At 42.1% G+C, this 26,184-nt stretch overlaps 2 protein-coding genes and 1 long non-coding RNA gene across 3 annotated transcripts in view; all 3 read left to right on the top strand.

The window, feature by feature from the left end:
• The window catches only part of LOC133109470 (equilibrative nucleobase transporter 1-like), a 28,671-nt gene extending 25,395 nt beyond the window's left edge, over window positions 1-3,276 (top strand). Inside the window, exon 12 of the mRNA XM_061218793.1 lies at window positions 3,091-3,276. Coding sequence (XP_061074777.1) covers window positions 3,091-3,276 — 186 coding nt within the window. The remainder of the gene's footprint in view (window positions 1-3,090) is intronic.
• Window positions 3,277-9,022: 5,746 nt separating this feature from the next.
• On the top strand, window positions 9,023-9,590 carry LOC133110529 (uncharacterized). The gene is made up of 3 exons (XR_009704856.1): window positions 9,023-9,042; window positions 9,399-9,492; window positions 9,544-9,590. It is a non-coding gene; the product is annotated as an uncharacterized LOC133110529 (long non-coding RNA).
• A 7-nt stretch (window positions 9,591-9,597) lies between these two features.
• Window positions 9,598-26,184, top strand: part of LOC133109469 (equilibrative nucleobase transporter 1-like) — a 28,249-nt gene continuing 11,662 nt past the window's right edge. Inside the window, exons 1-10 of the mRNA XM_061218792.1 lie at window positions 9,598-10,053; window positions 10,518-10,647; window positions 11,605-11,651; window positions 11,790-11,866; window positions 11,998-12,090; window positions 14,380-14,519; window positions 16,129-16,271; window positions 16,490-16,729; window positions 17,870-17,977; window positions 18,780-18,966. Coding sequence (XP_061074776.1) covers window positions 9,867-10,053; window positions 10,518-10,647; window positions 11,605-11,651; window positions 11,790-11,866; window positions 11,998-12,090; window positions 14,380-14,519; window positions 16,129-16,271; window positions 16,490-16,729; window positions 17,870-17,977; window positions 18,780-18,966 — 1,352 coding nt within the window. The 5' untranslated portion in view covers window positions 9,598-9,866. The remainder of the gene's footprint in view (window positions 10,054-10,517; window positions 10,648-11,604; window positions 11,652-11,789; window positions 11,867-11,997; window positions 12,091-14,379; window positions 14,520-16,128; window positions 16,272-16,489; window positions 16,730-17,869; window positions 17,978-18,779; window positions 18,967-26,184) is intronic.

The following is a 26,184-nucleotide window of genomic DNA, read 5'->3' as shown; positions in this document are numbered from 1 at the left end:
ACTCAGCAGGAAAGCCATCAGGTAATGGAGCTTTATGGTTTGGCATCTTATTGAGTGCTGTATGGAGTTCCTTGGGTGTTAATGGTGTGTTGAGTTTGTCTGCTTGTTCTTTATTAAATTGGGGTAATTTAAGGTTATTAAGGAAGGTGTTCATATCTGTTGAGTCTGGATCCTTGTCAGGGGTATATTATTTGCTGTAAAATTCACGAAATGTGTCTCTCTCTTTTTTTTTTCCTACTGGTATAATTAATTTCTCTTTGTTTTGCTTGAGTTGGTTTGCCAGATATTTTCCCGATTTTTTTTTTGAGTTCCTGTTCCTGTTTTTTCTTGTATGATGAGTATGATATAATTACTCCTCTTAATACCACCATTGCGGTTTCCCAAAGTACAGTGGATGAGATAATCGTTTATTTCCATGAAGGATGCCCACTCTCTTCTGAAAATTGTATTGATTCAGGATCTTTAAGCAAGAAGTGTTAAATCTCCATCTCCATGATGGATTGTTTGAGTTTGTTTGGTGTTTAAATTAAATGACACAGGGGCATGATCACTAATTATGATGGGATGAATTTTGGAATTTGAAATATCGGTTATAATTGAGTAACTGGTACTGGTAAGAAAAAAGTCAGTATGAGAGAATGATTAATGGGGCGCTGAAAAGTGTGAATATTCTCTGATTTTTCAGTCGCCAGCTGTCGCCAAGAACAAAATCACTTATGTATTGTTTTAATGTTTCTGTGGAGTGCCAGTTAAGTAGGCTTAAGGATGATCTATCTAGAGTGGGATTAATAACTGTATTGAAGTCACCGCCAATTATGATCGTACAATCGGATAAGCTGGATAGTGAATCTGTCGTGTCTAAGAAACAACAGAATTCAAAGTCCAATCTCTAATTTGTAGCAAAGCAACCCCACGAGGGAAAGCAAGCTCTTCAGGAAAATCAGACGTTATTAGCACAAGTGCACAAAGCCGGACCAGTTCTGCAGAAGTGGACCTCGATTGTTGGTTTCACACACATTTTATACACTTCTTTCAACATAACTCCTCCTCAGAAATACCAGCTGCTCCTGTCCCAATGATTCATCATTGTGGCAATCGCCCAAATTATAATTTCGCTTCGTATGCTATTTTCTAAAAATAACTGTTTTCTTTAAACATGCCGTTTGTTTTGTCAGCTTGATCTTACGAAAGCAATTGCTCTTATCTCATCGTACAGGCATACCAACTGTCTTCCACAAATGTGTTCTCATCAAAAATAATTGGCATGACATCACAGGCTATATTTAAAAATAAATGTTCTTATCGCATTGTACAGGCATACAGCTGTTCTGCAAACTGTCTTTGCCAAAGTTAGCCCATAGGCAGCATACATGTGATTTACATTGATTATAGGCTGCATACATATTGGTATATTTTTGGCATGAAGCTTTGAGAGTTTTGGAGGAACCAGCATGCTCAATTCTAATGGTTTGGCGGTTTAGTCTGATTTTGACTTGTGATTGATTTGTCATAAACAGAGGAAGAAGACCTTGTTCTGTGAATTTTCTCCTACAAATCGAAGAATGAATGGAAGAAAGCAGGGTCATCATTATTGGGTGTGTATATGTTTGCAATAGTTAAGTTGTTGTTGTTAATGGAGGCGTTGATGATAACATATTGCCCTTCAGGATCAGAGATGGTAGTGCTATGGATTAATGGAACTTTTATGTTCATTAAAATCGACACACCTCTTTTCTTAGAATTGTATAATTAATTAAATTGTGGGGTTTTCAATTTCTGATTTTCGGATTCTCTTCAGTGAGTTTCTTGTATTAGGCATATGTCTGCTTGTAATTTGATCAGATGATTTATAATTTTTGTTCTCTTTGCGACTACCGAACTTAGAGACCACAGGTCAAGGAGAACCGAACACCTAGTTAGGGAATGGTTCAATAGTGACTAAACAAAACATATGCCAGTGAGAATATAAACTTCTAGCTCCGCTAGAGGTGACAGAGCTATTAATACGAGGCGAGCAGGGAAGAGGTACTGCAGTGAATAAGGGCGGCACCATTATGGAGAAGGGAGCCCAGCCCAGGGTGATAAAAGGGGAACAGAGCCCTGAACCTAGCCCAGGCTAACGAGGTTCCTGCAGAGCTTTTGAATGAGATGAATGTCATTCTTCGGCTAACGTGAACCACACTTGAAAAATGACACAGCGTAACTGATCAAGTGCCAATGAAAGAAAAATAAACAAAATGGGTATGGTGTATGGTGATATTTCTTGCAAAGCTGTTGTTGAATGTTCTTGTTTTAAAATTCCTCAAATTCCAGATCATTGTCTTACAGCTGAACATTCTGTACACTGTCATACACCTCCAGGTGACACAGTGCTCATGCACGCACACTGCTTACACCCCACCTTTACACACACAGGAGAGTCAGCACCCAAACAGGGTGCCAGTGCATATTACAAACTGATTACACCCCTCCTCCTCCAACTGGAGGGCAATAGGTACACCCCACCTACTACTGAAGTTAGAGATAACCGCCAGGTAGCACGCAACACAGCAGACAGCGAGAGCAACCAGACAGGGGCGAGAAAGAAACCTAAACCCTGAATGCCAGGGAGCTCCCCAGAACCATCGCTATAAATGCACAGATGTAATGATCTGAAATGATGAACAGGCGTGAAAGTGGGGAACAGGTAACAAGACTCAGGTGAAACGAATAACAAGATGACAGGACTACGGAAAGAGAACAGAGTCAAAATACACAGGAATAGGGAAATACAGCCTGCAGCCTTGGACCCGCAGCGAGAGGACGCTTGTTATTCGATGAAACGCTACCATGATTTTGTCATGCCAGTAAGGCTATTTGAATTTAATTGAATTGAATGTGAAATATGAAAATGCAGCTGCCATTTCAAGGCAACATGAGAGGGAGCAGGGATTTGAAAGAGTCCAAAAGGTCTATGGCAAATAATTTTCTGAAATACATTAAACCAGTATAATAAAACCAAAGTATTTTAAATACATATTTGACCCAGATCTGTTCTGACAAATAATACATGCACAGCTGTTCCAGTCTCTTCTCTTCCTCCCTCTGCAGATAAACATAGCCCTGTGCATCCTGTGCCTGGCGCCATTCATTCACCCGGCCTATGTCTATATCTGCTGGCGCAGATTGGCCAATCAGAGAAGACGCTCCGCCCAGCCACCTCCCAACGATGAGAACACCTTCTCTGGAGACAATGAAGACAAACCCCAGGATGCCTTGCACCTTATTTCCTTTTAGGTCTCTCCTTTAATTTAATCGCAGAATAAAAATATCCACATCTGAACATAAAGGCAAATTCATACATTTCAAAGAGAATACACATTATTTTGTTTGTTATGCCATGGGTATGGTGAAATCAGTATAATAATTTACCATTTCTATCTTTGCAGTCGATTTTCTCGAAACCTGATTTTGGATGATATTACGGGACCAATTATTTTTGTTATTTTTGTTATTATCTGGAAGATATAATGCAAAGATGCATTTTTGGTGCAACATAACCTAATCAGTGTGTACCAACTGCATTGCAATTGTGACAAGATCAAGCCAAAATGTGACCAGCAGACATGGCATCAGAGATATCATGTTACATTGAACCGAAAATGCATGGAGGTACATACTTCAATTATCGTTCTAGATCTGTAACTGTTCCTAGTCACACGTGCACACGTTTCATTTCAGTGGTAGTGTACATTCTTTGAAAGAAGTAGTGTCTTCTTTTCTGATAATATTGCTGGGAAACATGCCTGTTTATGTCATTGTCCAAAGTCAAGGGTCTATTTTGTGTGACGATGCAGAATGATGAAGCTAACCGTAGATAGTTGTCAGTGTCAGTAGTTAAGAAAATAGCATAGATGAGTGAACACCACTGTTGGTAACACAAAGTTTTACCAAATAATTAAAGTGACCGTTTTCTCAGGAAGCAGCAAATCCGATGTTTGTGTCTTGAGTCAGGAAAGTATTTATTGCAGGAAGCCAGCATGAAGGATTCACACAAAAGTATCCATCGAACCATTGGAGTTCGGGGACTTTATACAAGTACATTTGCATGTATTCAAATTTGGGTGCTAAATACAGTGTGACCTCTGATTGGTCATTCGTTATACAGGGTTGCCCTATAGGCTGCAATTTCTACCGCTGTGTTTTATTGGTTGTCTGTAAAACAATGGAAGCTTCCTGCGGACATTAACATGCATATGTGAAGTTTTTGTAATACACAAATCTGTCTGTCTCCCAACAAACACCAAAGACAATTAAAATGCCATAAAACACAAAAGAGGATCTCTAGAGAAAACAGACCAACAGAAAGGTCACCAAGTTATCAAAATTGGATTGATTTTTGGAATTTTTGGAAGTTTTTTGAGAAGAGCGAAATTCAAGGTGGTAACAGGTGGACCTGCTATAGCTAGATGGCTAGCAAACTCCTATAGCCCAGTGGTCCAGTCGGGAAATCTGTCTGATGTGGTGACCAACTCTCCAGTAACAAACTTAGGAACCCCAAGACGAGAGATGACCAAGAGAGGTCCAATCAGCTACAATGTACAGAGGGAGAGCTTCTCCAAGAGAACTCTAAAACTAGAGAACTAAAGCCACTTCATGATACCATCCATGCATCCATCATCTTAACCCGCTTATCCTGAACAGGGTCACAGGGGGGCTGGAGCCTATCCCAGCATACATTGGGCGAAAGGCAGGAATACACGCTGGACAGGTCGCCAGTCCATCGCAAGGCACACACACCATTCACTCACACACTCATACCTATGGGCAATTTAGACTCTCCAATCAGCCTAACCTGCATGTCTTTGGACTGTGGGAGGAAACCGGAGTACCCGGAGGAAACCCACACAGACATGGGGAGAACATGCAAACTCCGCACAGAGAGGCCCTGGCCGACGGGGATTCGAACCCAGGACCTCCTTGCTGTGAGGCAACAGTGCTACCCACTGCACCATCCGTGCCACCTCACTTCATGATACTTCTGTCTTTATTGACAATCATTGATCACTCCCATTAGAATGTACCCACCAGTTACTGTCCTCCACACTGGCAAGCATCTCTAAGCCTCGTCTCCCGCTGATTACTCCCAGAGTGCCCAGCCCTGCCCAGGTGCCAGTGACTTCATGCCAAAGCCATTACTGATTATAAGCGAAAGACAGAGAGATCCTAATCTCAACGACCAGTTACTGAAGATGTAGTAAAAGGGACCAAAAAGGACCTGACCGCTCTGACCAGATGGACAAATACTCTAAGGTAAGTCTAAGGCTACAAAAGAGTGAGTATATAGTGCAGGGAGTATAGCCATAGTAACTGCCATAGTAATCCTGAGGCAAGCAGCCAGCATCCCAAACATTATTCTTCTGCTTGTTTTCCAAGTGGCTATCTTTGCAAAACCTACTGGCTAGTGACTATTCTGTATGACAGTCCCAAATGTCTTTGGTAAAAGGGAGAGAATGGCCCATTGGTGGCTAGCAGGGAGCAGGCTCCCCTGAAAGGACTCCAGCTGCACATGATGAAAGTCCTCCCCATAAAACTCAGATGGCAACCCATCTCCTCCTGGTGCCTGGCAGGAGGATATCTGCGCGACTGTTGCAGTTTCACTGAGTTTAACCCTGTGACCACATACTGTATTCTGTCCTTCCCTGTCCTGTGCCAGGATAATAACAAGAACATTATTGTAATGCCAGCATGATCCAGCACATCCAGTACATGCTTTGGAATGTGGTCCATACATTTCTGATAAGATAAAAACCTGTTTTTATGTGTTTAAAATTAAATGATGCAGTATAGGTAGGAGGGAAGGGAGGAGGAGGGATGAGTAGAGGGCTTATAAGATGGAGGGAATGAAAGGAACGGAAGCAATGAAAGAAGACCTAGGCACAGGTGCAGAGAGCACACAGGTATGTCTAGTAGTTATTATTGTGAATTGCCACCAGGTTGTGGTCAGATAACCTTTTTGTTCATTTCGTGAATAAGTTCATCATTAATTAGTTTGCAGTCTTAACGTTATATATACACTCACCGAGCACTTTATTAGGAACATTACTTTATTACACCTATTTATTCATGCGATTATCTAATCAGCCAATTGTGTGGCAGCAGTGCAACGCATACAATCATGTAAAGAGCTTCAGTTAATGTAGACATCAACCATCAGTTGGGGAAAATCTAAGTTACTTAGACCGTGGATCGATTTTCACGCACACTAGTCTCTAGAGTTTGCAAAGAAGTTCTGCAGACAGAAACGCCTTGTTAATGAGAGGTCAGAGGAGAAATGCCAGACTGGCCAAAGCTGACAGGAGGTTGACATTAATGCAAATAACCACTCCATTACAAAAGTGGGATGCAGAAGAGCATCTCTGAACACACAATGCATCATAAGTTTAAGTGGATAGGCGACAGCAGTAGAAGTCTGAAAAATAAGTTAAATAAGTTAATAAATACCTAATAAAGTGCTCGGTAAGTGTATAATCTTGTATTTTGAGTTCCATCCATCCATCCATCCATTATCTTAACCCGCTTATCCTAAACAGGGTCGCAGGGGGTCGAGTTTAAGAGCTGAGCAAGGACTCCAAAATATATGTTATATAAAACAAAGAAAAATGAAATGTGGAAGACGGAAGATGAACAAGGAAGTACAATGGTATGAAAAAGTGTTCATGATTTCTTATTTTTTTGCATGTTTGTCACACTTAAATGTTTCAGATCATCAAACAAATTTAAATATTAGTCAAAGACAACACAAGTAAACACAAAATGCAGTTTTTAAATGAAGGTTTTTATTATTAAGGGAGAAAACAAATCCAAACCTACATGGCCCTGTGTGAAAAAGTGATTGCCCCCCCTGTTAAAACATAACTGTGGTTTATCATTTTCATTTCAGTCATTTGACAGACGCTTTTAATCCAAAGCGACTTACAAGTGCATAGGTTCTACCATAAGACCATAAGTCGAAGCATCACATCCAGAACTAGCAAAATACACATGAAATGCTGTTCTAAACATAGTTGTCATCATAAGTGCATTTTTTTTATTTAGACAAGGATAGGGATATCAGAAAGGAGGGGCAGGGGAAATCAGGAGGGAGGACTAAGGTAGAAAAGGTGGGTTTTGAGTGGGTCGAAATAGGGGGAGGGATTCTGCTGTTCTGACAGTGGTAGGCAAGTCATTCCACCACTGAGGAACCAGAACGGAAAACAGGCGTGAACGTGCAGCTCGACCGCCAGGTGCACGTAGAGAGGGAACCATAAGGCGACCAGAGCTGGCAGACCGGAGTGGTCTAGCTGGGGAGTAGGGAGTGATCAAGGATTGTATGTACGGTGGGGCAGTCCCCTTAGCAGCCTGAAATGCCAACACTAGGGCCTTGAAACGGATGCGTGCGGCAATAGGAAGCCAGTGGAGGCTAATGAGGAGCGGGGTGACATGAGCCGACCTGGGCTGACTGGTGATCAGGCGGGCTGCAGCATTCTGGACCAGCTGGAGGGGCTTGATGGCACACGCTGGGAGACCGGGTTATCAAACCTGAGTTCAATTCCTCTAGCCACACCCAGGCCTGATTACTGCCATACCTGTTCTCAATCAAGAAATCACTTAAATAGGACCTGCCTGACAAAGTGAAGTAGACCAAATGATCCTCAAATGCTAGACATCATGCCGAGATCTAAAGAAATTCAGGAACAAATGAGAAAGAAAGTAATTGAGATCTATCAGTCTGGAAAAGGTTATAAAGCCATTTCTAAAGCTTTGGGACTCCAGCGAACCACAGAGAGAGCCATTATCCACAAATGGCGAAAACATGGAACAGTGGTGAACCTTCCCAGGAGTGGCTGGCCGACCAAAATTACCCCAAGAGCGCAGCGACGACTCATCCAAGAGGTCACAAAAGACCCCACAACAACATCCAAAGAACTGCAGGCCTCACTTGCCTCAGTTAAGGTCAGTGTTCATGACCATAAGAAAGAGACTGGGCAAAAATGGCCTGCATGGCAGAGTTCCAAGACGAAAACCACTGCTGAGCAAGAAGAACATTAAGGCTTGTGGCTGAATTACAACAATTCTGCAAAGATGAGTGGGCCAAAATTCCTCCACAGTACTGTATGAGACTCATTGCAAGTTATCGCAAACGCTTGATTGCAGGTGTTGCTGCTAAGGGTGGCCCAACCAGTTATTAGGTTTAGGGGGCAATCACTTTTTCACACAGGGCCATGTAGGTTTGGATTTGTTTTCTTCCTTAATAATAAAAACAATAATAATAATTATATATAATAATAATAATAATAATAATAATAATAATAATAATTTAAAAACAGCATTTTGTGTTTACTTGTGTTGTCTTTGACTAATATTTAAATTTGTTTGATGATCTGAAACATTTAAGTGTGACAAACATGCAAAAAAATAAGAAATCAGGAAGGGGGCAAACACTTTTTCACACCACTGTACTGTCAGTCTGACACTAAATACAAATGATCCTTTAAAAGTGCTTTTTATGAAGAGCGTCACGGTTATCTTCATTAGGATTAATGATAAACTATATAAAAGCTTTGTATTTTTTGGCTTTTTGTAAAGCATTCAACAGCATTCAAAATTGGGCCTTTAACACATTTGGAGAGTCATTTTGATATTGTATAATCTGTAGTTAGGAGATTTATAGATCACCAGTTCTTTAACAGCCCAAAGTGTCCCTTCTTTTACAAAACGGAGATAACCGCTCAGGATGTCAGCCTGTGTGCTCTGCACCATACAACTGTGTCATGTGGCAGTATATTAATAAGAACATTGTTTACCTACCAGCATGTTCCAGCAAAACATTTGCTGTACATACTTTAGAAATTTGGTCATTGCATTTCTGGTGAGATAAAAACCTGTTTTAAGGTTTAAAGGTGAAATAAATGAGTAAACAAATGAGTGAAGCGAGAAGGAGGAGGAAGGGAGAGTACAGGGCTATATAAGTCCATGGGACGAATTAAATAACAACTGGGCACAGATGTAGAGAGCATACAGGTATGTCTTATGGTGACAGTATTACACCAGGTTGTGGCCATAGAACCTTTTGGTTCATTTAGTGAGCAAGTTCATAATTATTTAACCAGGATTCATACGATAATGTTTTCAGTGGTGATAGCCATTTTGTCTATTTGACTAAATACTATATACTTGGTGTCTATTAACTTAACACTAATTTTCTCTTGTGTGGTGAATTATTTTATTTTCATTACAACTGCAATGAAATACCCATTACTGAGAACTGTAGTCACATGAGTGCGCAATATTGTCTCTGTAAATGTTCAGCTTCCACATTTCCATGGTTTTGCCACTTCTTGTAATATTTCATTCTTTTTTTCTCTTTTATCTGTCAGTGATCAGAGGAGCAAAAAGGTAAAGGACAGAAATAAGTCAGAGGTAGAGGACTGAAAAAGAGGGAGAGGTTAAGGACTGAGAATAGAGGGAGAGGTAGAGGACTGAAAAAGAGGGGGAGGTTAATGACTGAGAATAGAGGGAGAGGTAGAGGACTGAAAAAGAGGGAGAGGTTAAGGACTGAGAATAGAGGGAGAGGGAGAGGTAGAGGACTGAAAAAGAGGGAGAGGTTAAGGACTGAGAATAGAGGGAGAGGTAGAGGACTGAAAAAGAGGGAGAGGTTAAGGACTGAGAATAGAGGGAGAGGTAGAGGACTGAAAAAGAGGGAGAGGTTAAGGACTGAGAATAGAGGGAGAGGTAGAGGACTGAAAAAGAGGGAGAGGTTAAGGACTGAGAATAGAGGGAGAGGTAGAGGACTGAAAAAGAGGGAGAGGTAAAGGACTAAGAATAGAGGGAGAGAGAGGCTGAAGATGCTGTGGTTTCTACGTGGAGTGAGGCTGCGCTGCTGGCTCACCCTGGCCACAGGACTGGTGGAGTGCCTGTTTTTCACTGGGGTCATTTATGGGTGGGCCTCCCTGGTGTTTATCCTGAAAGCCAGTGGATACTTCAGTGACCAGTGTGTGAATGCCACAGGACCCAATGGCACACAGTACATGGGTGAGTGTGATTGTTTACTCCTGCACTTGATGGTGTGGGCAAAGAATCTTTGATGAGAAGAACAACAAAACCTATTTCACCGTTTTGTATATGTCTTCGCACTAGAAAGCAGGCAAATGAGTATCGACTTAATGAGACTACACTTTCAATTTCAATTTGTGAGATAGTATAAGTAATTATTTGAAATGCTCTATATATTTAAGAAATGTAATATAATGTTAAGATGTTTTGAATTAAGTTTTAATTAAGAATTAAGGAAATATTTATTGTAAATAAATAAATAAAATAAAAAATTAATTATGTTAAAGTAAATTGCATTGTAGGTAATACAGTATATTAAAAGTAGGCCAATACAAAGGCATGATAACAGCAAATGCAGAAGATGATGCAGTGCACAGGAATTGAAAAGGACGTTTTTAAAAACGCTTATGGTGTGAACACCTCTTTCCCTCCACTTGCCCCAGACTGTAGCAAACAGAACGAGCTCTTTTCCCTGGTTTTCACCATCACCGTCATCTTACAGAACTTCCTCAGTTTTCTCAATGGATTCTTCTTTGACCGCTTCGGTACCATGGCATCCAGACTGCTGGCAATGTGAGTTTCAGACGTTGTTGTGGTGTAAAGAACAGTACATGTAAGACAGGTAGCTCAAGATTTAATATGCGATTGAGCTAAAGGAGCTGGACCTGAGGTGGCATTCTGGACAAAAATGATTGTGTTGTGCTCAAGAACAAATGAAGATCTTATGTGCATGAATTAAATGGTGTACAAAGGTGATGAGAGGTCTGTAAGCAAGCAGATGAACAACTGAGCAAATTGCAATACGTTCAAGCAAATGTAAATGTGCATGTCTGGCACTGTTGCTCACAGAACTAGCTGGAATAGGCCTACAACTTAAGCGTATATATTAAAATACCTCATGACAATCACAGGCCATTTAGCTCATTGATATCAGGTTTTGATACACCAGGCCCAGTTGCGAGAACAAGACATAGGTTTTATTGCCAAAGTGTCTAAATAAAGCCTAAATGGGTCGATAAACAACAGTTCCAAACTAGACCGATGGGAAAAGCAAAATGCGAAAGTCGGAGGCAAGACGGGTTGTAACTAAAATCTATCGGATAAAACCGCTGGAGAGTACAATAAAGACACATAACAATCTGGCAACGAGACATACAAAACGAGGGTTTTTTATAATACAGGTAACAAGAGGAAAGGGCAATCAGGTGTGGGGAAACAATCAGGAAGTGAAAATGCAGGTGATATGAATAACAATGAATTTTATTGTTTTATTCACGGTTTGTGCAAAAGAAAATACACCAAACATAGTTAACCATCCAGTCAACATCCAAACAACACCAAACATAGTCAACCATCCAGTCAACATCCAAACAACCATGAGCCCCATGAGCAAAGAGAAAAAGAGCAGCAAGAACTTCTCCAGCAGAAGTCCTTATGTAGGTAAACTTCTCCAAAGCAAATCCTTACATCCTTTTACATACAATGATTAAACTCATTTGAGTATTTGTTTTGTTTTTTTTATATTCCCAGAATACTGTACACCACTGGTACCTTGTTGATTGCTTTTTCACATCCAGGTAAAGTATTCTGGGCCTTTAACTGACACTTACCCTGACACAGTGGCAGTTTTCCATGTAGGCTTCTGTGTCAGTGTATGCTTAGCCTTGAGTAACCCTTTCTCAGTTTCCCTATCTCTACCCCTCTTTCTTCTGCAGAGATATCCAATATACTGTTTCCAGGTCTGGCCTGCATTGCGATTGGAAACAGCATGTTATTGCTCACAAATATGCAGGTGTGTTCTCATTCTCACTGTTCAATCATATTCAATAACATGGCAAACACGAGATTGCTGCTTTGAGAAATGCTCATGATGTAATGCCTGGCACTATCTTTTCAGAGTTGTGATTGTACTTTCTCATCCAGGTGGGGAACCTCTTTGACACCCATCGTTCCACCATCATCACCTTGTATATCGGAGCCTTCAGCTCCTCTGCCATCACCTTCCTCATCATCAAGGTAAAAGCAGTTAAGTAGTGTACATGTGGGTCTCACCAAAAAGGTGTGCAAATAACACTTTTGACAGTGCTGATAGAGTTTAATTTTATTTTAAATGTTTGAAATCACTCACACTATGCAAGAAAGGTCACATCCCATTGAAGCAACATCGTGCCCCTGAACAAAAGATGCGGAAAACCATATGGAGTCGAGTGCGCTACATTTCTTAATTTCCCCAGAGGATTTTTCAGACAAACTCATGCCTTTTATCTATTAATTTAAGGGTTTACAGTCACATTTTTAACACTGTTATACTCATAAAATAGTATATGAGAATAAGAATTAGCTAAATGTGTGCCTAATTACTAATTTTAAAGTAGTTGGAGGGGGCATTGCCAAACTAATGCTATATAGCATAAAAAGACTATTTCTATGTAAGACTATGTATTTTTCTCAAGAATTGACGTTTGTAAAAAAAAAAAAAGGCTTTGGTCATTTAGATTAATTTTGTAGAACTTTATCTTGGCTTTCATAATCATTATGACTTAATGCCAAAATTCTGAGTGTAATATATTTTAAACACAAGATGACAAAGCAGCACCCAAAAAGAGTTTGGAGGATATCCAGCTTGTCACGGTTATCAGTCACCATGCAGACACACAGTCGTGTCATCTGCTCTCACAGCTACAAGCTAATGTATTTGGTTTCATCTGATTTTACTCAAGAAATGTCTTTGCTTTCATGATCTGTATATCTGAATTAAATAAAACTATAGTTTCATTGTTTTTAAACGTACGACGACAAGTTGGCACTGGAGTTCTGCTACTGAGACTGTGCAGCCATTTATAAGCCACTAGTCGCAAGTAGCGACCACATTAATGTCTTGGCTTTCATGATTTTTAGGTATATATCAATGTCAAATTCAGTTTTAAACTTTTTCAGTTTTAAATTTGGACAATAATGCTATATACACTCACCGAGCACTTTATTAGGAACATTTGTACTTTATTACACCTACTTTACGGGTCAGGAGCTTCAGGTAATGTTCACATCAACCATCAGAATGGGGAAAAAATGTGATCCGAGTGACTGATTGAATGATTGTTGGGGGCAGACAGGGTGTTTTGAGTATCTCAGAAACAGCTGATCTCCTGGGATTTGCACGCACATTAGTCTCTAGAGTGCAAAGAATGGTGCAAAAAAAATTAATAATAATAATAATAATCCAGTGAGCAGCAGTTCTGCAGACATAAATGCCTTGTTAATGAGAGACGTCTGAAACAAGGCCCAGAGGATTTTTCCATCAGTGTTCTACTTGGCTGACATTTCCACTGGGCCAGCTTCCAAAATAAATATAATCAATTTTTTCATGAGATTATACAGACTGTAGGTGCCAAATTCATATGTCTCTTATTTACATGTTTTAAATGTAATATATTTTGTGTGTAATGTAGCCAATATTAATAAGTTTGGCTATTCTAGCTGTTAAAAACGTGCACCATTTACATTGCTACGGTGTATTATTTAAAGTGAAATTGTGAGAAATTGTTTCATGTGTTTTTAAGAAACCATTGGAACCAAGAAAAAGAACATTGGACATTTGTTTGTGGGTGCTGGATGATTAGTTATTTAAGGAGGGGGGGGGGGGGGGGGGTGTGTGTGTGCCAGATGCCTAGTCATTTCATGTAAACTGATATACACTCAGTGAGCACTTTCTCAGGTAACTGCTGCTCACTGGATGTTTTTTGCCCAACTCTCTGCAAACTCTTGAGACTGTTGTGTGTGCAAATCCCAGGAGATCAGCAGTTTCTGAGATGTTCAAACCACCCTGTCTGGCACCAACAATCATTCCACGGTCAAAGTTACTTAGATCACATTTTTTCCCCAATTCATCTAAAAATCAGCTGCACCTCTTGACCATGTCTGCTTACTTTTATGCATTTGGTTGCTGCCACATGATTGACTGATTAAATATTTCCATTAACAAGCTGGTGTACAGGTCTACCAAATAAGGTGCTCAGTGAGTGTGTATAGCCAGTGAAAAGAGATGATAAGTGGAGAAAAATGGAGTGACTTTCCTTTCAAAGTATATACATCTAACCTGTCTGCTAATGCTTATCAAGTGGCATCCAGGAAGTGTGTTGTTCTTAAACCTTTTTCTGACAAGTATTCCAATACTAAGCCAAAGAGTGTAGCACCTGATTTGCCATCTTGGTGTGACCACATGCTGTACTACCTATACATTAAATTGCTAAATTACAGCTTTATGGCTTGGTTATTTCTAACAGATGTATCCATCTTTTGCTACAGGTGGCATCTGAAAGAGGGATCTCTCTGCACTACTCTTTTTTCTTCTTGTCGGCATGCAGCATAATCCACCTCATGAGAACCTTCATCCTCATGCCAAAGAGGCACATCCCCTACCCCCTCCCTGAGGGCTACACTTATGGGTACGAACCATCAACCCTGGTCAAAGTACTCAATGACCTACTCCTCGCTTCTGACAGTGGCTACATCTCTGTACTCGTGCTTCTAGATTTAAGTGCAGCATTCGGCACAGTTGATCACCTCATCCTGTCGAATAGAATTGAAGATTGTATCAGATCTATCAGGCCGATATGAATTTGTGCATTTTAAAAATGACTCCTCTTATCAGTCTATGGTTAGATATGGAGTATCACAAGGATCTGTGCTTGGGCCCTTGCTCTTCTCTCTCTAAATGCTTCGCCTGGCACAAGTTATTCACAAACATGGCATTAACTTCCACTGCTATGCAGACGATACCCAGTTGTATTTGTCAGTCAAACCTGAGGAAGTTGTCCAGCTGTCAAAAATGGAAGCTTGTGGTAAAGACATAAAGCAATGGTTGAACCACAACTTGACCTTTTGATAAACTCTGATATGACAGAGATAATGGCAGTGGGGCCTGAGAAGCAAATTATCTGAAGATATGCCTAATATTGATGGAATTACCATCACTTCAAATGCTGCCATCAAAGATCTTGGTATTACTTTTGATCCAGAACTTCCATTTGATGCACATAAAACATCTCTCTGGTTGCTTTTTATCACTTGAGGAATATTTCTAAAATTCTGAAAATACTGTCCTTACATAATGCAGAAAAGCTAGTCTATGCTTTTGTTACCTCAAAATTAGATTACTGCAATGCTCTTTTGTCTGGATGTGCAAATTCCTTTCTGAAAGGGCTGCAGCTAATTCAAAATGCAGCAGATCATATTCTTACTAGAACAAGGAGATTTGAGCCCAGTGTTAGCTTTACTTCACTGGTTGCCTCTTAAATTCTGATTAGAATATAAGATTCTACTTCTGACCTTTAAGGACTTACACGGGCCTGCCCCTCTCTATTTAAATGATTTACTTTATTCCTTATACTCCCTCACGAATGCTCCGTTCGGATGGTGCAGGCCTCCTTGTTATTCCTAGAATAGCTAAAAGTACCATAGGCGGCAGAGCCTTGTCTTATCAAGCTCCTCTCCTATGGAACAAATTGCCTGTTCATGTTCGGGGTGCAGACACTATCACCTTATTTAAAGTTACATTAATGTAATGTAATGATGGGCAGGAGTGGGTGGCAGGCAAAAGCTATAGAGTATCTGGTGGACTTAGTGGTCAGTGCTGTCACTGGATCATTACTGATGGTGCTGTGTTAAGCTTAACCAATGGTCTGGTGGTGACTGCCCTCATCAAGCCTGTCCTCATGGCAGTGTTGGCCACTGCCCCTGTTTCCCCTAGCTATGCTGCCATAGCCTTATTCTGCCTGGGGTTTACCTTATCGCATGCAGACACCGCTCTTTCTCCTGCTGTGATTGATCAATTACCATCTGAACCCCCTAACAATGTTACTTTCCTCTTCTCCCCACTCTGGACCCTATCCAGGCCCGGAGCTCCCGCCCAAGACCAGCTGTGCACCTCCCTCCTGCCAGTGCTGATTCAGCTGTAGCACCAAGCCTGTCCCCTTGCATCATCTCTGCTTGGACTTGATTTATTCAGATTTATTCAGATTTCACAAAGGTATTAAATCCTGGTTTCTGTTACAGGATGAACTGTGGTCAGATCAAGTGCAACCGCTGTTGTCTCACAAAAAAAGCACAGAGAGACAACACAGAGCCTGTGCAGGGAGAAGAAGGGATAGAGAACGCAACATCTGAACAAGGGAGCCCCCAGCAGACCCCACAGACAGGTACGGCTCTGCCATGCAGTGAAAGAGCACACTGCAAAATAAAGAACACTACTTCACAGGTTAGAAAATAAAGCTTAAGTCAATAAGCTTTTTTTAAGTTTATAAAGGTGCCATTCATTCTGAAGCCCACTGTCATGACATGAGTGACAAGACGTTTCAGTAAAATCCAAAAAGAAACCTGTAAGAAGTTAATATTTTAACCTTAAGAATCTTACTAGATATTTGTAGGTTTTGTCCTCATGGGATGTTAATTCACTTGAAAATCTGTATCTGCCCCTCTGTCCTTCTCGATCTCTCTCTTCACCCTCTCCCTGTAGACAGTTTTAAGCAGTGTGTGCTCAGCTGGTTGTTTCTGTGGCACCTGGTGTGGCTGTCAGTCATGGCTCTGCGGCAGATCCTGTTCATTGGCACCCTGAACCCCATGCTGACCCTGCTGACTCACGGAGACACAGCCCAAGGTATTCCTCAGGTTGTCTGCTGCTCAGATGTATACACACTCAGTGAAGACATCACATGTTTGTGTGTCTTCTTTTTCCATCATGAGCATGCTTTGGAACATTGGGAAACAGCGTGCTGTATTATTTGCTGTGGTTTAGTGGCACAATCAGGGAGTCCTGTGGGAAAACAATCGCAATAGTCCAGCATCAGAGCAACAGGGCACGGACTAGTAGCTTTGTAGAGCATGCGGTGAGGATGGCGCATTCTTCAGATTTTGCATAGAAAGAAACTGGAAAGAATCTGCACATCCGACTCAAGGCTTTCTAAGTTCAAAAGATCAGATTCACAAACTGGAAGATGACCCTGGAACGTGACAGAGGTCGACAAAAGCATACATCAAGGGTCATTGGCAAGCTACTTAATGGGTGCAATGTCATAGTAGGCAGGAGAGAAACTGTTCCGTCTTCATTTGGTCCCCAACAAATTGAGAAGAATTGTTACTATGTGAAAATTATAGTGTTGAAGTCCCACCCACCACAAAAGCATGTTGTCAAAGATCTGTGCTGATACCTTGATGGGGAGCAGGCTGATGTTAGTGTTAGGACTGATCAGTTTAATTTCCTGTCTTTTGAGGCTTTCAGCAAATGCAAACATTTCACTAAAAACGTGTGATTAATTAATCAATTACAGCAGTTGATCACACAGTTAACTCACCAGATACCTGGGTTTCAACAAGGTGAAAACAAAAACCAGCAGACCCAGTAGCTCTCCAATAGGCTAGCGAGGTTGGATGTCATGATTTGTGTTTTCTATATCAGTATTCTCTCTGCAAGATGGAGACCATTGTTATAGGCTATGTGCATGTTATCCTGCTAACCACAGATTACCCTTAACCTCGGGTTGTGCAGGTTTGGGTTTAAGACTCTTTTCCCCCGGTAACATGTCTTCCTAAACAAAGTAAAACCGAAAATCCTAACTTCCAAACTGTCTTGGATGCTGGATGAGCCTCTCTGAATCGCGTCTGTGCAAGCCCAACAGACTTAACTGCATTGCGATTAGATCAGAAGAGAGACAGGCTGAGGAGCTGAAGTAGTGTGTGAGGCCATGCTATGGTGTGCTGCTGTATGCTAATCCTCTGCTCTCCTCTCCCTCTGTCTCAGTGAGCCACTACACCAACGTCTTCGCCTACACACAGTTATGTGGGATACTGTGCGCCCCCTTGAATGGCCTGATCATTGACAGATACAAGGCCAAGCTACAGGCTGAAGGTACCTGTGTTACCTGCCCACAGGTGTGCTGCAGCAGGCCATGCAAATACAGCAGTGTCACGAGACATGGACATCATGTCTGGTACTAGCTAATTATAGACCTGGCAGACCTGCATGGTGATGTGATTAAGCACTAATTAAGCACAGATGATTATTCACAGCAACATTCCCCCACTGTCATGTGCTGCTTCCAGTGCATAGAACCACGTACAGTATGTACTGTCAACACACTTTTAGTGTTGACCAGTTTTTTTTTCCTGAAAACAAAATATAGAGAAGGTTAAACCACAAAAAATTACGTGGTATAGCAATGAACTTGTTTGCAGCACTGTATGGTAATAGAAAATGCAAATAAGAAATGAAAGCCTCAGCAAAGTATCGCCCCTTTTCTTGACACTTGAAAACTTGAAAATGACATTCCCAAAATAAAATGGTTACTATTCTTGAATCCTCCCAACTACTGACATAATACTGGTAACCCTTTGTAGTTTGTTTTCCATAAATGACTCAAAGTATTACTACAGCAAAGTTACAGAAGCCCAAACACAGTGAAAGAGGAAGCTTTTATTCTCATGAAAAGACTTTCTGTTTCTGAATGGATAGATTATTGTGGCAGTGGCTGATGCAATTAGAAACACAATGGAGCCAGGCTGAAAAATAACCGAGTAAAGAATCTTAGTACAGCATGTACTTAGGGCCTGTGACCGTAACCCTATAACCAGCATGATCAGGACATTGAGGCAGGTTCAGTGTTTAGTGGCTGCCTCTAACTCTGCTAACCCAGCTCTTGCCTCTGTCACAGGAGAGACGGAAGAGGAGAGTAACCTGGGCTCTGTGGTGCCCTCCCTCTTCCTCATTGCCCTGCAGTGCCTCTTATTCTCCATCTGCACCACCATACCTGTGCTCCCGCTGCAGTACCTGACTTTTGTCCTGCAAGTGGTCAACCGTGCCTTCTCGACTGGAGGGAATGCAGCCTTCATCAGCATTGCGTGAGTGACCATGTAAATTCAGATGAGCTCATTCCGCAGTCTAGAGGGATATATCCAGAGGCACACATTCCAGAACTGTTTATCATGACTGTGTGTTCCCAGCCTGGGGCCAATCTCAGAATAACTGTTGTTTCTGATTGTCATGATTGTTATGAGTAGCAGTGCCGCCATGTTCTTTCTCATCCTCCTCCATTTTACCCCCCTTCTTTCCCCTTTCACCACTATCCTATCATTCAACTGTCCTCTATCCATCTGCTTACTCTCCTCTTGTCTCTACAGTTTTCCAGTCTGTCACTTTGGTAAGCTAATCGGTGTGGTTAACGTTGTATTGTCTGCGGTGTTGCTCCTGCAATTCCCCTGCATCATCCTGGTGAATGAGGTGTTGAATGGAGACCCCTTATACGTGAGTACTGCACCACTATGCTCCACACCTACACACCCAACATCCACTCACAGGAGAATCATAACATGAATCACTCTTCACTTGGCGGCCGTTGATGACATTTGTACCGTTCAGTTGTGAATATTTTCCATTGGAATTAGCAAATGTAATTGTGACACGTTAGGCAGACCTGGTCGCAGTCGGTTTGATTCCCTGCCCTGGAACTTTCTGTGCTGTGATCACATCTCTATGTACATCCATTCTGCTTTCCTCCATAAGGGGGTTAGGCTGCCTGCTCTCCTTACATCTGGCATTAAAGACTGTGGCCCCTCTTAAAAAAAAGCAAACTGGACACTCCCATACTAAGCAATTACAAACCCATGTCAAATCTCCCATTCAAAAGTAAGATTATTGAAAAAGCTGTTTACAATTTCAGTCAGGTGTCCAATCCCACCATAGTACTTAAAACAGCACTTATAAAAGTAATAAATTCTATTAATCTGAATACAGATTCAAGTGTTACTGGATCTTAGTGCAGCTGATTATTATTTGATACTGATTATGCATCCGAGCGAACAACCATGACATATAGAATCCCCCAAGGCTCAATTATTGGGCCTCTCTTATTCAGTCTCTATATGGTCCCATTGGGCCAAATCATGTGAGACAACACATTTGCTTACCATGCAGTAGCGATGCAGATGACAATCAAATTTACTTGGCTATCTCTCTGAATGACTATGGTCCCATAGACTCAATGTGTCAATGCATAGAACAAATAAACAATTGGCTGTGCCAACATGTTCTTCATTTAAACAAAGACAAAGCAGAGATCATTTTATTTGGCACCAAATAAGCAAGACTTGAAGTTTGTGTTCTCCTTCAGTCCAGGGCTCGAAAGGCTAAAAGTCACTCAGAAAGACAGAAATCTTGGGTGTGAAAATTGATTCAGATTTTCACTTAAGCACCCATATTAAAGCAATAAAAAATATGAACAAATAATTAAGCAAATCAGTCTTCTATTATTTTAAGAATATATCAAGAATCAGAGGTTTCTTGTCGAAGAGAAACTGATCCATGTCTCCAGGTAGACTATTGCTATGGTCTCTTTTACAGTCTTTCCAAAAAGAACATCTGCAACTCATTCAGCCACATATTAATCGTGTGATTCCAAATATAAAATTGTGGCATTTCAGAATATTTATTCTTGTAGCTCTTAAATTAGGTCCTTGAAGAGGACTTTTAATATGTATTTTCTTTCGAAGCTTTGGAATTTGCCTTTTTGTAGCCCTTTTTATTAACTGTTCAGAGAAATCTTAATTTAAGATTACTCTCATTATTGGCCTAAATGACCTCTAGTTCTTAACCCTTATTGTTTGAAGGGTTTAATGCCCCAGAAGGTAGGAAATAACTAACTTTTAATTTAAATAAATAAATAAATAAAATTTTAATATTCTACATAACCAATCCTAAACTCCTTTGTTGTGTGTCCACTATCTTCGTTCTTTGACTAAAATGAGGTGAAACATAACTTTTAAAAAATGTAATTGACTTGCTTGACCAAGGCTAATTAGTTTTCTAATATTATTTCATTTGTTTAATGACAAAAAATGACAAATACCGGTAATACCCATATAATAGTAATTGCCTTATTAAAAGTATTAACAGGTTGTACCAATTGAAAAAATCATTTTAATTGTCTTCAATTGTCAGATTAAGCTAGCTTAATGTGCTCTGGAGAATCCAAACAATTTGTATAGTGTCATGAGAATGAAAATTCCCCAAATTCCAGGAACATTGCTGACAATTTCAGAAAATTCTGTAGGTCTCCAACTTTCCTGGAAAATTCTCTTCCTTTGCAACTCTAGTTTTGACAAATACATGCAAATGAGTGTTCCAGTCTCTTCTCTTTCTCCCTCTGCAGATAAACATAGCCCTGTGCATCCTGTGCCTGGCCACGTTCATTCATCCGGCCTATGTCTATATCCGCTGGAGCAGACTGGCCAATCAGAGAAGACGCTCCGCCCAGCCACCTCCCAACGATGAGAACGCCTTCTCTGGAGACAATGAAGACCAACCCCAGGCTCCTCTTAGACATCCCCAAAATTAACACTCACAATGTCTCAGGCCTACTGTTTTATGAGGGTCCATTCTTTCCCCCACTGAGTGGTTAATGAAAATATTGGTCATGTTTGTTAAATAATAAAACAAACATGACCGTGTTGGCTTCTTCTTTCCTGCTTCTGTAAACTGTCTTTGTGACATATGTTCTTTACGAATATAATTTATTTGATATAACAGTGGCGGCTGGTGGTGTTACTGGATGGGCGTGGATAAAAACTAAAAGTCTGATCACTATCCATAGCTCACGCTCCAGCATTGCATTTGAATACTATTTGATGAATACTTTTATTCAAAGCACGTTACAATACCATGAGCTCATACATTTTTCAGGACGGCTGGCACCAGTGGGAATTGATTCCATCACCAGTGGGTGCCATGCGCTACCAGTTGAGCTACAGGACTACAATATATGCCACTACACTGTTAGAGCAATACAACTATGAAGCCAAGTCTTACTATAGTCGTTCACTGACTATAGTTACTGGACCGTCAGTAATTAGGAGTGCAACGAATAGTTGCCAATTCATTTTATTGTTGATTGTTGGTTACGTCATCGAATGTGTTTTTCACGCTGACTTGGAATGCATTGTAGGCATTACCGCTTATACGGCTACTCACCAAAGAAATAATTCTTATTTTAACTTCCTATTTTATTGTTTTGTAAAAACAGTATTATACTTATACATGTGCACATATGCAGAATATAGCTAGATCCTTGCTAACTAAATGGAATTCAGCTAATTGCAATTAGCAATGTGTTTAGCAGTCACTATCTGCAGTCTGGATAGGTAAATCGTTAAAATAATACGGTTTTAAAATGTTGCCCGCTCGTTTGAAAGAAACGTAGCTCTGTAACTATACACATCCACTTACACTGCCACAACTTAACCCCCTGTCACTAACTAGAGTTTAGCTGATGTTAACCATGCAGTGTCCATCTTAGTTCATGTTAATTTACCTAATGGTAACATCAATGTAAGCGTCACTGTCTGTCGTAGCCAACATAGCACATCATATTCATTTGTTGAAACCAACCCATTTCTTATGGAGGACGCTTTGTGACATATTAATAAATAAATCCTTCATTAAATCCATCAATAAATACTTCAATATATACGGAAATAAATACATTTATTTATTTATTTAATCATTTATTTACCATTTTATTTATTTATTTATTTATTTATTTACCTATTTATTTATTTATTTATTTATTTATTTAATCATTTATTGACACTTTTATTTAACAATATATTTATGGATTTATTTATGGATTTATTTAAGGATATATTTATATAAGGATTTCATGCTCCAACATGCAAATAAGGGGGTGGGTTTCAGTTGGGCTAGCTGTTCTGATTGGACTGCAGTGGCCTATGCTGGGATTGGATTGTCTACAAGTTCTTTACAAGTGTGACTATACTATCGGTTAGCTAGGTACCAAAATGGAGTTTTTATCGGAGCTAAGAAATGAAATGTTAAGACTGGCAGATACCATTGATAGTGGTAATGTACCACTCAATAATATTATAGAAACAGTGGAAGACTTTGTAGACAGCGTTGTAGAAATTGCAGCACTGACTGAGGACGAGGTTGTGTGGAGCAACCTGCAGACGATTCTGCATCGTGCTGCAAAAGAAAATCAACAAGGGAGAAGTGTAGGACAACCCTCTTATGAGATTCCTCTTGAGGTGTTGGAAACGTACATCCTGAGTGGCATTAAACCAGCAGATGTTGCTTGCCTCTTTGGTGTGTCTACACAAGCTCGATTTTAGGATTAATGTAGCTAGCTACATTAGCCTACTAACCATCTCCTGTTTGCCGTTCAATTCGATCTGCTGCTTCACGCAGCAGGTCCGCGATACTCCTTTCCGCCAATTTCTACAACGCTGTCTACAAAGTCTTCCACTGTTTCTATAATATTATTGAGTGGTACATTACCACTATCAATGGTATCTGCCAGTCTTAACATTTCATTTCTTAGCTCCGATAAAAACTCCATTTGGAGTGGCCATGTACTGGAACAGGCCGTCTGGGGTGGCGAAGGCCGTCTTCTCCCTTGCCTGCGGGGTCAGAGGTACCTGCCAGTACTCCTGGGTGAGGTCCAGAGTACTGATGTAGCGAGCGGGTCCCAGCCGCTCGATCAGCTCGTCTACCCGGGGCATGGGGTAGGTGTCATACCGTGAGATTTCATTCAGCCGCCGGAAGTCATTACAAAACCGCCAACTTCCGTCCGGTTTTGGGACCAATACTACCGGGCTGGACCAGGCGCTTTGGGATTCCTCTATTATCCCCAGGTCCAGCATCCTCACCACCTGGGATCCAATGGCGATTCGGTGGAAGGGCACATCTATAATGGGGAGAGGGATTAGTGGATTGCGATACGTCACCCCGGGGCTGTGAAGTTGACACTCCGCCGTCCTCCACGGCTCGTTTGATGCTGGGCCAATAGAACAGGGACAGGATCCGCTCGTACGTCTTCTCTCGTCCCAGGTGGGCCCCCAACAGGTGGGTGTGGGCGAGATAGAGCACCTTGGAGGTGTGGGTCTGGGGTACCAGTAGCTGATCTATCTCTCCCTGGTTAACGGTACAGGTTCGATATAGCAAGCCATTCTGCACTTTGAAATACGGGGAGGCCGGTCTACTCACCCCACCTTGTGGGACGCCCTCAATGTAGGCGGCTGCTCTCCAGGCCTGGGCGAGGAGGGGGTCTTGCAGCTGGGCGGAGCCAAAATCCGTTGGGGCCCTTTCTAACTCGGGTTGGAACAAATCCACCTGTGCTACCCCCTTCCGCCGCAAGGGGTTGCTGTGGGGGTAGGGTCAACTCTTCGTCTCGTTCCCGCCGTCTGATACGCAGGTTTCAGCCCATATCTCTGCTTGCCTGAGGGACATCCAGAGCTGGATGGACAACCACCATCTAAAGCTCAACCCAGGCAAGACTGAAATGATATTCATCCCTGCTAAAACCTCTCCCCATTTGGATCTCTCCATTTCCCTCAGGGATACCACACTCACGCCGTCACCCAGTGCAAGGAACCTCGGAGTGGTGATGGACAGCAGGGTAGGCACACAGGTCGGTCCGGTGTAGGGTCCACTCCTCCTGACCTCCTTCGGACCGGAACACATACACCGACTGCAGCTGATCGGACAGGGAGACCTCGGGGCTGAGAGGAGTCGCTCGGGGCTGCACCAAGCATGGCGTCCACCTCCAGCCAGTAGAACCACCAACGCAGGACAACCTCCACCTTGTTGGCTCACAGGTGGCCCAAGGCCTGATGGTACCACTGCTAGACGCCTCAGGGGCAAAAGCACCTGCCACAGTGGCCCATCTACCAGCGGTACAGGATCCCCACCTCTACCCGCAACTGCTCCCACTCCCTCCACCACCTTCTCTCCTCCGGTGGGGCCAACCTCCGCTCCTCCCACCAGCTCCCCCTGCCATACCCACTCAGCCAGAGATGGTCATCCTCCCACTGCAGAACCGACCAGTCCCTCACGTGGTGGAGGGATTTGGTTGTGGGTAGGATCCTGTACCGCCTGTTGGAAGAACCCCTACTGGATGGGCCACTGTGGCAGGTGCTTTTGCTTGACTTTGTCCAGCAGTGGTACCATCAGGCCTTGGGCCACCTGGGAGCCAACAAGGTGGAAGTTGTCCTGCGTCAGTGGTTCTACTGGCTGGGGTTGGGGAACGACGGCCGGCAGTGGAGGTACTGGTCCCCTTCTCCACCTCCTATCCGCTAGAGCTGGTGGCCATGGACCAGCATTGTGCAGCACTGGGGGTTCATTCTGTGAGTTCTATGGGTGTACTAAGACCCGCACTATCCCCTACCAGTAGCAGGGCAATGGGGCCTGCAAGCAGTTTAACCAAACCCTGCTGTCTCTCCTGGGGTCTCTCCAGGAGGGCGAACGGGGCCGGTGGCTAGAGTGCCTGCCCACTTTGCTCAAGGCTTATAACAATGGCTTTTAAGGTGAAAACCTTTGTTGCCATTAGGGGACAGAGAGGGAATTTCCCCCTTTTTTCCTTTGTTAGCACTCGGCTGTATGCCGGTTAGATAATCAGACCCTATCAAGCTGAAAAGGTTTTTTTGGGGGGGTTTTCGCCCTCTTGGAAGCTAATCCTGTTGGTAGTTAGTTTGCCTTCAGCATAAGGGTTGCAGTTAACTTAGTTGTAAGTATAAACGAAGTCCAGATAATATTTTGTGTGTGTGTGTGAGTGTGTGTGCCTCTGTGTGTGCATGTGTAAGAGTGTGTGAATCGCCCTCTTCCCGGTGTGTTGATCCCCATATGGCCTGGGGTTATTCGGTGGGTGAGGCCACCACACGAGCAGGGGGGTGATGGAGACAGGAGTGGGGGTCAGAGCAGGGTGGCTGCCCAGTCATGAGCGGTTTTAAAAGACTCTGCTTACCTTATCCCTGTGTCCTGGTTGTTTGTGGTGGGTGGATCCGGGACCTGTGGTGGGGGGGCAGCAGGGGAAGCTGACTGCTAGTCTAAACCATGTATGCTCACTACAGACTGCATGTGTAAACCATGTATGCTCACTACAGACTGCTAGTCTAAACCATGTATGCTCAATACAGACTGCTAGCCTAAACCATGTATGCTCACTACAGACTGCTAGTCTAAACCATGAAAGCGAAGGCTGGTAGCAGGTTATCGCGACAACACTCCCCGATGACGTAACCATCAAATTCAAAAGAACGTTGTTGCCCTTG

This window comes from Conger conger, chromosome 14 (assembly GCF_963514075.1).
Source record: "Conger conger chromosome 14, fConCon1.1, whole genome shotgun sequence".
NCBI classification, from domain to species: domain Eukaryota; kingdom Metazoa; phylum Chordata; class Actinopteri; order Anguilliformes; family Congridae; genus Conger; species Conger conger.
This window is presented reverse-complemented; position numbering and strand designations above follow the sequence as displayed.